The sequence below is a fragment of the Gymnoscopelus microlampas genome (assembly GCF_963454915.1).
Source record: "Gymnoscopelus microlampas genome assembly, chromosome: 2".
NCBI lineage: Eukaryota > Metazoa > Chordata > Actinopteri > Myctophiformes > Myctophidae > Gymnoscopelus > Gymnoscopelus microlampas.
Genome location: NC_139939.1, coordinates 50,115,911 through 50,127,988, shown reverse-complemented (window position 1 = coordinate 50,127,988; position 12,078 = coordinate 50,115,911). Strand labels below are relative to the sequence as shown.

The 12,078-nt window shown below is 41.5% G+C and overlaps 1 protein-coding gene across 1 annotated transcript; it reads left to right on the top strand.

Annotated features, from left to right (window-relative positions):
- Window positions 1–9,636: 9,636 nt before the first annotated feature.
- LOC311055609 (ATP-dependent DNA helicase PIF1-like) lies at window positions 9,637–11,798 on the top strand (the record flags this gene model as incomplete). Its single annotated transcript, XM_084071861.1, has 5 exons — window positions 9,637–9,920; window positions 10,022–10,797; window positions 11,053–11,131; window positions 11,476–11,606; window positions 11,770–11,798. 5 exons carry the CDS (start codon window positions 9,637–9,639, stop codon window positions 11,796–11,798), a joined length of 1,299 nt encoding a protein of 432 aa, XP_083927987.1.
- Between the last annotated feature and the right edge of the window lie 280 nt (window positions 11,799–12,078).

Sequence of the window (12,078 nt, the reverse complement as noted above, 5' to 3'; positions counted from 1 at the left end):
CTACTTACTACCATGCAAGCACATAGCTTCATCAGGGGACATACAATTTGGCATACTAAATAGCAGTGGTGGAAAAAGTACTCAAATGTTTTACTTAAGTAAAAGTATCAATACCGCAATGTAGAAATACTCTGTTAGAAGTAAAAGTCTGGAATTTACTTGAGTAAAATTACAGAAGTATTCGGACTGCTCCACTCCTTGTACTCTCTGTTTAAAGGTGACGATGTTTGTCATTATACGCACAAACCTTAAGAAGATTTATACATAATAAAAACCCATTGTCCTCAACATATGGTGCAACCTTTGTTTTTAACTCTATGGGTGCACCACAGTTTTCATTCTTGCCTGAGGAACATCAAAACAACGATACAAAGGAAAAAAAAAAACCTTGAAAAGTATTAGCATATTCTTCTATGGTTTGTGCATATCCACAGTAAGGTGGAATTTTTGAACTGTGAATGGAGTTTCTAGGTGAAAGTGTTTTTTTGAGGTCCCAAATTCGTCCATCGGCCTCCAGTATAAATCTCTGAACTTTTAAAGGTGTACAATTCTAAAACTATTAAACATTTCAAAGATTCCAAGGCAAACATGTCCACAGTAAGATGAACATTTTAAAGTATGAATGGGGTTACTAGGCGTAAGTATGTAGTTGTAAGCCTGCTTTTAAATGTCCATTGCCGCATTGACAATGCATTGGGCGCTTAAAGTTAAATATCTCCAAAACTACAAATGATTTCAAAGAAAAAATCTCAAGCATGCATGTCCACAGTAAGGCGTAATTTTTGAACTGTGAATGGAGTTTCTAGGTGAAAGTGTTTTTTTGAGGTCCCAAAATCGTCCATCGACCTCCATTATAAATCTCTGAAATTTTAAAGGAGTACAATTCTAAAACTATTAAACATTTCAAAGATTCCTTTTCAGGCAAACATGTCCACAGTAAGATGAACATTTTAAAGTATGAATGAGGTTACTAGGCGTAAGTATGTAGTTTTTAGCCTGCCTTTAAATGTCCATTGCCGCATTGACAATGCATTGGGCGCTTAAAGTTAAATATCTCCAAAACTACAAATGATTTCAAAGAAAAAATCTCAAGTATGTATGTCCACACGAAGGTGGAATTTTTGAACTGTGAATGGGGTTTCTAGGTGAAAGTGTTTTTTTGAGGTCCCAAAACCTTCCATCCGCCTCCATTATAAATCTCTGAACTTTTAAAGGAGTACAATTCTAAAACTATGCAACATTTCAAAGATTCCTTTTCAAGCAAACATGTCCACAGTAAGATGAACATTTTAAAGTATGAATGACGTTACTAGGCGTAAGTATGTAGTTGTAAGCCTGCCTTTAAATGTCCATTGCCGCATCGACAATGCATGGGGCGCTTAAAGTTAAATATCTCCAAAACTACAAATGATTTCCAAAAAAAAAATCTCAAGCATGCATGTCCACAGTAAGGTGGAGCACAAATGATGTGAATGGAGTTTCTAGGTGAAAGTGTTTTTTTTTTAGGTCCCAAAATCTTCCATCGACCTCCATTATAAATCTCTGAACTTTTAAAGGAGTACTATTCTAAAACAATGAAACATTTCAAAGATCCCTTTTCAGGCAAAAATGTCCATATTAGGATGAACATTTTAAAGTTTGAATGGGGTTTCTATTCTATATATGACATTTTGAATCTTTACAGTCAGTTCACCTTCTTTTGGGTCTTGAGTCGAACCAATTACTCCCGCGGAGACATCAAATTTCTCTTTTGGGCCTTGAGTCTTGGGACTCAAGGCCCAAAAGAGAAATGGTTTTCACCATTGTGTCACTACCGAAACGTTTTTGTGTCACTACCGAAACGAAAGTTTGTCACTACCGAAACGAAAGTTAAATCCGAAAAAATCATTAAGTGTGGAGGCCAAAATCGTCCCCACAAAAACCTGTTAGGAGTACGTTTCAGGCAATTTAGAGTTGATTGGTAGTACTTTGTAGTGACTTTTTTTGGTCCCTAACATTCATCGAGCTCTGGACTTAGTAAATTTATTTTTTCACCATTGTATCACTACCGAAACTTTTTTGTGTCACTACCGAAACGAAAGTTAAATCCGAAAAAATCACTAAGTGTGGAGGCCAAAATCGTCCCCCCAAAAACCTGTTAGGAGTACGTTTCAGGCAATTTAGAGTTGATTGGTAGTACTTTGTAGTGACTTTTTTTGGTCCCTAACATTCATCGAGCTCTGGACTTAGTAAATTTATTTTTTCACCATTGTATCACTACCGAAACTTTTTTGTGTCACTACCGAAACGAAAGTTAAATCCGAAAAAATCACTAAGTGTGGAGGCCAAAATCGTCCCCCCAAAAACCTGTTAGGAGTACGTTTCAGGCAATTTAGATTTGATTGGTAGTACTTTGTAGTGGAGTAAAAACATTTTTCACCATTATGTCACTACCGAAACGTTTTTGTGTCACTACCGAAACGAAAGTTAAATCCGAAAAAATCACTAAGTTTAGAGGCCAAAATCGTCCCCCCAAAACTTTGTAATGGAGTAATTTTTTTTTTCACCATTATGTCACTCCCGAAACGTTTTTGTGTCACTACCGAAACGAAAGTTAAATCCGAAAAAATCACTAAGTGTGTAGGTCAAAATCGTCCCCCCAAAAACCTGTTATGAGTACGTTTCAGGCAATTTAGAGTTGATTGGTGGTACTTTTTAGTGGAGTATTTTTTTTTTCACCATTATGTCACTACCGAAACGTTTTTGTGTAATACCGAAACGAAAGTTAAATCCGAAAAAATCACTAAGTGTGGAGGCCAAAATCGTCCCCCCAAAAACCTGCTAGGAGTACGTTTCAGGCAATTTAGAGTTGATTGGTAGTACTTTGTAGTGGAGTAATTTTTTTTCACCATTGTGTCACTACCGAAACGTTTTTGTGTCACTACCGAAACGAAAGTTAAATCCGAAAAAATCACTAAGTTTGGAGGCCAAAATTGTTCCCCCAAAAACCTGTTAGGAGTACGTTTCAGGCAATTTAAAGTTGATTGGTAGTGACTTTTTTTTTGGTCCCTAACATTCATCGAGCTCTGGACTTCGTAATTTTTTTTTCGTTTCGGTAGTGACACCATTGTGTCACTACCGAAACGAAGTTAAATCCGAAAAAATCACTAAGTGTGGAGGCCAAAAAAAAATGTGTTCCCCCAAAAACCTGTTAGGAGTACGTTTCAGGCAATTTAAAGTTGATTGGTAGTGTCAAGGAAATAAAAACTGTCTGTGGTTGGTGTTGACGGGGTGTGTCTGAAACAAGCCTATTTAACCAGAGGTGGGACATGACCTCAGTGAGCCAAACTGGATGTTCCATTACATGATTCTTGTGTAAGTTTGCTCCTTTTACTCGAGTAAAATCTCTCATACTTGGAATTCTGAATTATTGTCTTTGCCTCATTATCTATTTATGTTTTTGAGCACCCAGTACAGATTCCTCTTTGACAGTAGTGACTTTTTTTTTGGTCCCTAACATTCATCGAGCTCTGGACTTAGTAATTTTTTTTTCGTTTCGGTAGTGACACAATGGTGTCACTACCGAAACGAAGTTAAATCCGAAAAAATCACTAAGTGTGGAGGCAAAAAAAAAAATTGTTCCCCCAAAAACCTGTTAGTTTCGGTTTCGTTTCGGTAGTGACACCATTGTGTCACTGCCGAAACGAAGTTAAATCCGAAAAAATCACTAAGTGTGGAGGCCAAAAAAAAATGTGTTCCCCCAAAAACCTGTTAGGAGTACGTTTCAGGCAATTTAAAGTTGATTGGTAGTGACTTTTTTTTTGGTCCCTAACATTCATCGAGCTCTGGACTTAGTCTTTTTTTTTTCGTTTCGGTAGTGACACCATTGTGTCACTACCGAAACGAAGTTAAATCCGAAAAAATCACTAAGTGTGGAGGCCAAAATTGTTCCCCCAAAAACCTGTTAGGAGTACGTTTCAGGCAATTTAAAGTTGACTGGTAGTGACTTTTTTTTTGGTCCCTAACATTCATCGAGCTCTGGACTTAGTAATTTTTTTTCCGTTTCGGTAGTGACACAATGGTGTCACTACCGAAACGAAAAAAAAATTTTTCCCCCAAAAACCTGTTAGGAGTACGTTTCAGGCAATTTAAAGTTGAGTGGTAGTGACTTTTTTTTTGGTCCCTAACATTCATCGAGCTCTGGACTTAGTAATTTTTTTTTTGTTTCGGTAGTGACACCATTGTGTCACTACCGAAACGAAGTTAAATCCGAAAAAATCACTAAGTGTGGAGGCCAAAATTGTTCCCCCAAAAACCTGTTAGGAGTACGTTTCAGGCAATTTAAAGTTGATTGGTAGTGACTTTCTTTTTGGTCCCTAACATTCATCGAGCTCTGGACTTAGTAATTTTTTTTCCGTTTCGGTAGTGACACAATGGTGTCACTACCGAAACGAAAAAAAAATTGTTCCCCCAAAAACCTGTTAGGAGTACGTTTCAGGCAATTTAAAGTTGATTGGTAGTGACTTTTTTTTTGGTCCCTAACATTCATCGAGCTCTGGACTTAGTCATTTTTTTTCCGTTTCGGTAGTGACACTACCGAAACGAAAAAAAAAATTGTTCCCCCAAAAACCTGTTAGGAGTACGTTTCAGGCAATTTAAAGTTGATTGGTAGTGACTTTTTTTTTGGTCCCTAACATTCATCGAGCTCTGGACTTAGTAATTTTTTTTCCGTTTCGGTAGTGACACTACTGAAACGAAAAAAAAAATGTTCCCCCAAAAACTTGTTAGGAGTACGTTTCAGGCAATTTAAAGTTGATTGGTAGTGACTTTTTTTTGGTCCCTAACATTCATCGAGCTCTGGACTTAGTAATTTTTTTTCCGTTTCGGTAGTGACACAATGGTGTCACTACAGAAACGAAAAAAAAAAAGTTCCCCCAAAAACCTGTTAGGGGTACGTTTCAGGCAATTTAAAGTTGATTGGTAGTGACTTTTTTTTTGGTCCCTAACATTCATCGAGCTCTGGACTTAGTATTTTTTTTCCCGTTTCGGTAGTGACACTACCGAAACGAGAAAAAAAAAAAGTTCCCCCAAAAACCTGTTAGGAGTATGTTTCAGGCAATTTAAAGTTGATTGGTAGTGACTTTTTTTTGGGTCCCTAACATTCATCGAGCTCTGGACTTAATAATTTTTTTTCCGTTTCGGTAGTGACACAATGGTGTCACTACTACTACTAACGAAGTTAAATCCGAAAAAATCACTAAGTGTGGAGGCCAAAATTGTTCCCCCAAAAACCTGTTAGGAGTACGTTTCAGGCAATTGAAAGTTGATTGGTAGTGACTTTTTTTTTGGTCCCTAACATTCATTGAGCTCTGGACTTTCGTTTCGGTAGTTTGATTACAAAATGTAAGTTGTGTAAAAAATAATCTGACTATACTAAGTTGTTATTTGTTTGTTTAAGTCAGGCTATACTCTACTCAGAGTCATAAGTTTACAAAATGTACTAAAGTACAGTGAACGTCTGTGCGGTTTGTCTTCATCACTGAAAATAACGTACATGTAAACTGATATAAAACTGCTGTCATGTGCAGTTGGGGTGAAGAAACACAACCATTTCACTCCTAATAATACCTATTTGATTTGACATCCTGACTTGCTGCTGTAGCTGAGGCTTGAACCTGTTACCTGCGGCTCACTAGTCAGTGACTCTATCCATTCACCTAGAGCTGTTTCCTTGGTACCTGTGGTTCTGAAACTTTTTGTTGTCAACCCCCCAAATTGACATGTATTTGGGCAGTGGACCCCAATGTGAAAAGATGTAGTGTCAGGGCCCCCCATGAAAAAGATTTATATTTATGCTGTAACACATTTTTTTAAAGTTATTTGTCTTGTTTGTTGTTCAAGTCAAAGCACCAGGAAGGCTGTACTTGTCAGCCATCTGTTAGCTCAATGGGTTGAGACGCAGTATACATGATCCAGAGGCCATGAGTTCAAATCCCATTGCTGTCTTTCCTATGATTCTTTCCTTTGCAGACTGGCTTCCAGAAGATCAACTTAAAACTACCAGGAAGGCTATATTTGTCATCCAACTGTTAGCTTAATGGGTTGAGATGCAGTATACATGATCCAGAGGCCATGAGTTCAAATCCCATTGATGTCTTAACTATGATTCTTTCCTTTGCAGACTGGCTTCCAGAAGATCAACTGAAAAGTACCAGGAAGGCTGTACTTGTCAGCCATCTGTTAGCTCAATGGGTTGAGACGCAGTATACATGATCCAGAGGCCATGAGTTCAAATCCCACTGGTGTCTTTACTGTGATGCTTCCCTTTGCAGACTGGCTTCCAGAAGATCAACTGAAAAGTACCAGGAAGGCTGTACTTGTCAGCCATCTGTTAGCTCAATGGGTTGAGACGCAGTATACATGATCCAGAGGCCATGAGTTCAAATCCCACTGGTGTCTTTACTGTGATGCTTCCCTTTGCAGACTAACTTCTAGAAAACAAGTTAAAACCACCAGGAAACCTGTAACTCTCAGCCAACAGCATAGCTCGACTGGTAGAGCGTCTGTCCAATAACATGACTTGACTTGACTTGAGTTGGTTCGATTCCCACTCGAGTCAAGTGTCCCCGGTATCTTGGGGCAACGGATAAATTGACTGATATCCGTAGAATAACTTGTAGGAGTGTGCTGGTTCAAATCCAGTACAACCCAGGACCGAGCGGTCCTGGGTTCGATTCCCACTAACGTCAAGTCCCCGGTAAATTGGGGCAGCGGATAAATTGACTGATATCCGTAGAATAACTTGTAGGCGTGTCCTGGTTCAAATCCAGTCACCACCTTAGTAACTGAACCAACTCAAGTCAAGTCATGTTATTGGACAGACGCTCTACCAGTCGAGCTATGCTGTTGGCTGAGAGTTACAGGTTTCCTGGTGGTTTTAACTTGTTTTTCTAGAAGTTAGTCTGCAAAGGGAAGCATCACTAAGGATATCAGTCAATTTATCCGTTGCCCCAAGTTACCGGGGACACTTGACTCGAGTGGGAATAGAACCCACTCAAGTCAAGTCATGTTATTGGACAGACGCTCTACCAGTCGAGCTATGCTGTTGGCTGAGAGTTACAGGTTTCCTGGTGGTTTTAACTTGTTTTTCTAGAAGTTAGTCTGCAAAGGGAAGCATCACTAAGGATATCAGTCAATTTATCCGTTGCCCCAAGTTACCGGGGACACTTGACTCGAGTGGGAATCGAACCCACTCAAGTCAAGTCAAGTCAAGTCAAGTTATTGGACAGATGCTCTACCAGTTGAGCTATGCTGTTGGCTGAGAGTTACAGGTTTTCTGGTGGTTTTAACTTGTTTTTCTAGAAGTTAGTCTGCAAAGGGAAGCATCACTAAGGATATCAGTCAATTTATCCGTTGCCCCAAGTTACCGGGGACACTTGACTCGAGTGGGAATCGAATCCACTCAAGTCAAGTCAAGTCAAGTCAAGTTATTGGACAGATGCTCTACCAGTTGAGCTATGCTGTTGGCTGAGAGTTACAGGTTTTCTGGTGGTTTTAACTTGTTTTTCTAGAAGTTAGTCTGCAAAGGGAAGCATCACAGTAAAGACACCAGTGGGATTTGAACTCATGGCCTCTGGATCATGTATACTGCGTCTCAACCCATTGAGTTAACAGATGGCTGACAAGTACAGCCTTCCTGGTAGTTTTCAGTTGATCTTCTGGAAGCCAGTCTGCAAAGGAAAGAATCATAGGAAAGACATCAATGGGATTCGAACTCATGGCCTCTGGATCATGAATACTGCGTCTCAACCCATTGAGCTAACAGTTGGATGACAAGTATAGCCTTCCTGGTAGTTTTCAGTTGATCTTCTGGAAGCCAGTCTGCAAAGGAAAGAATCATAGGAAAGACATCAATGGGATTTGAACTCATGGCCTCTGGATCATGAATACTGCGTCTCAACCCATTGAGCTAACAGATGGCTGACAAGTACAGCCTTCCTGGTGCTTTGATTTGAACAACAAACAAGACAAATAACTTTGAAAAAAATGTGTTACAGCATAAATATAAATCTTTTTCATGGGGGGCCCTGACACTACATCTTTTCACATTGGGGTCCACTGCCCAAATACATGTCAATTTGGGGGGTTGACAACAAAAAGTTTCAGAACCACAGGTGCCAAGGAAACAGCTGTAGGTGAATGGATAGAGTCACTGACTAGTGAGCCGCAGGTAACAGGTTCAAGCCTCAGCTACAGCAGCAAGTCAGGATGTCAAATCAAATAGGTATTATTAGGAGTGAAATGGTTGTGTTTCTTCACCCTAACTGCACATGACAGCAGTTTTATATCAGTTTACATGTACGTTATTTTCAGTGATGAAGACAAACCGCACAGACGTTCACTGTACTTTAGTACATTTTGTAAACTTATGACTCTGAGTAGAGTATAGCCTGACTTAAACAAACAAATAACAACTTAGTATAGTCAGATTATTTTTTACACAACTTACATTTTGTAATCAAACTACCGAAACGAAAGTCCAGAGCTCGATGAATTTTAGGGACCAAAAAAAAAGTCACTACAAAGTACTACCAATCAACTCTAAATTGCCTGAAACGTACTCCTAAGAGGTTTTTGGGGGGACGATTTTGGCCTCCACACTTAGTGATTTTTTCGGATTTAACTTTCGTTTCGGTAGTGACAAACTTTCGTTTCGGTAGTGACACAATGGTGAAAAAAAACGTTTTTTTGTAGTGAAAATTGCCTGAAACGTACTCCTAAGAGTTTTTTTGGGGGACGATTTTGGCCTCCACACTTAGTGATTTTTTCGGATTTAACTTTCGTTTCGGTAGTGACAAACTTTCGTTTCGGTAGGGACACAATGGTGAATTTTTTTTTTTACTAAGTCCAGAGCTCGATGAATTTTAGGGACCAAAAAAAAAGTCACTGCAAAGTACTACCAATCAACTCTAAATTGCCTGAAACATACTCCTAACAGGTTTTCGGGGGGACGATTTTGGCCTCCACACTTAGTGATTTTTTCGGATTTAACTTTCGTTTCGGTAGGGACCAACTTTCGTTTCGGTAGTGACCCAATGGTGAATTTACTAAGTCCAGAGCTCGATGAATGTTAGGGACCAAAAAAAATGTCACTACCAATCAACTTTAAATTGCCTGAAACGTACTCCTAACAGGTTTTTGGGGGAACATTTTTTTTTTTTCGTTTCGGTAGTGTCACTACCGAAACGGAAAAAAAAATACTAAATCCAGTGCTCGATGAATGTTAGGGACCAAAAAAAAAGTCACTACCAATCAACTTTAAATTGCCTGAAACATACTCCTAACAGGTTTTTGGGGGAACATTTTTTTTTCTCGTTTCGGTAGTGTCACTACCGAAACGGAAAACAAATTACTAAGTCCAGAGCTCGATGAATGTTAGGGACCAAAAAAAAAGTCACTACCAATCAACTTTAAATTGCCTGAAACGTACTCCTAACAGGTTTTTGGGGGAACTTTTTTTTTTTGTCAGCTGTCACACAACAACAAAGCCTACAAGCCTTCATATCTGCACGTGGAGGCTGCGGTAAAACCTTTCTGCTCACTGCCCTCCTAGATGCAGTGCAGAGTCTGGAACCAGGTGGCTGCATTGCCCTTGCCATGGCCACCACTGGCATTGCAGCCCAACTCCTTCACCTCGGCAGAACGCTCCATTCGCGCCTGAAAGCTCCTCTCCACCTCACAAAGAACACTACCTTGAACATCACAGCACAGAGCAGCCTGGCCAAACTACTACGCCGCTCACGCCTCCTGCTGATTGATGAAGCCACCATGATGCACCGCCACCTGCTAGAGGCACTTGACCGCTCACTGCAAGACCTACTCCAGAAGCCAAACACTCCATTTGGTGGCAACATTATTGTCTTGGCAGGTGACTTCCGACAGTGTCTCCCAGTGATTCGAGGGGCCAATGAGGGCCAGATTATAGACAGCTGCCTGAACAATTCCACACTCTGGGAAAATTTCTCCGTCTTCTCCCTCACAGAAAACATCAGCGCGTCAAGGCCAGTGGAGACCCATTTCTGGAGGACTTCGACACGTGGACCCTCAGCCTTGGCGATGGCACAGCAAATGATGCCAACGACTTCGTCTCCATCCCTGAAAGCATGCGTTTCCACATTCAACCTAACACAGATCGCAACAACGTCGCAGAGGCCACATCCATGAAAGAATTTTGCAACACAGTGTTTCCAGACTTGCCTACCAATTACGCACGCACTGACTGGCTGCACGGCAGATCACTGCTTGCCCCTACCAACAAAGAGTTGGACACCATCAATGACATCATGGAGACCTGGATGCCAGGTATGGCTACCAAGCTCACCAGTGCTGACACCCTGGTGGACTACCAAGATGTTATGCGCTTCACCATCGAATATCTCAACACCCTCTGCCCCAGTGGATTTCCCAGCCACATCATCACCCTCAAGCCTGCAATGCCCTTGATGCTACTCCGCAACATCAGCCCTAAAGACGGACTTTGCAATGGCACCAAACTCTTCTTCCAGAGGTCCCTCAACAACAAGCTCCTGCTGTGCACAATCGCAGCCACACAAAAGGAAGTCTTGATCCCTCGCATCAAGTTCCTTCCTGAAGCTGGACAGTTCCCTTTTGACTGGGCCAGACGACAGTTTCCGATCCGCACTGCTTTTGCCACCACCATCAACAAGTCCCAAGGGCAGACCCTCAGAAGAGTGGGAGTCTGGCTACAGTCCCCTGTCTTCAGCCACGGACAGCTTTATGTTGCCAGTTCAAGGACGGGTGACCCAGCAGCCCTGACGTTTGCCATACCGCACCAGATAGACCACACTGAAAATGTGGTTTTCAAACAAGTGCTTCTTCCACATTGAGGTAAAAGTCTTGCATTCTTCCATGTGCCATTTGTAATTGCTCTACATAATTGACAATACCTACCGCTTCAAACACAAATCACTGTCTTCACTGTCACATGATCCATGGTGGACGTCTCACATTGTGTGCTTCCTTCCCGCCTTCTCCATTTCTCCCATTCTGCAGCCTCTGTCATGGATGACTATCTGTGTAACCTCAGCCCGTTGCAACTTCCCTTCATGGTCAAGTGCTCCGTCACAAAGAGGTACGTCTGCTGCATTGTCACATGTGCCATTTCTCATTCATCTACATAAGTGCTGCTGACAATGACGCAAATTACCACTTCACAGACATTTCACTGCCTTGCCCGCACACCAGCGCCCGTTCCAGAGACCATCTCACAGCAGTCCTCCACCACCTGCAGTGGCCCCCCGTCAAACAAACAATCCACTACTATTACTACAGTTTCCCCCCTAATCAACGTGACGATGAGCTGACCAATTGGTGGTTACCAAAGTCGTTGTGATACAGGGATACACTTTTATCCCGCAATGTTCCAACAACTTCTGGCACCACATAGGTCACAACCCCCTTCTGCTCATCACACAGCACCACAACCGCTGTCATCAAAGTCACCGCTGCCATTCAGCCATTCTGCAGAGCCTCTCATGACAACCTGCGCCACCTGCCGGCCTTGCAGCTTCTTTCCTGGACTACTGCTTCGTCCCCCTTGAGGCAAGGTTCATGCATTGTTACATTCCTTTCTCATAAATCCACATAACTAATAGTGCTGCTGCTTAACACTTCACACACATATCACTGCCTTTCCTTTCACATAATCCCTCTTCAACATGTCACATTGTGTGGTTGATTCCTGGCTGCTCTTTCACTCCCATTCTGCAGGCCCTGCGTTGCCAATCTCTGGAACCTGATGACGTGCCAACTTCCTTACAACATGGACATCTGCTTCTTCCCCATTGAGGTACATCTGTTGCATTCTTCCATGTGTCATTTATGCTTGCACTACATAATTGTCAAGGCCTACCACTTCACACAAAAGACGCTTCCTTACATCTTTTCAAAATATCCATTCCTATGCAAGGCCCAGTAGCAAACAAAAAAGCACACAACCCCGCAAGCTATTCCGCCCTACGTACACACAACACTCACTCACACACACGATCAGGTGGCAATAAGGTGAGTCTGCAATGA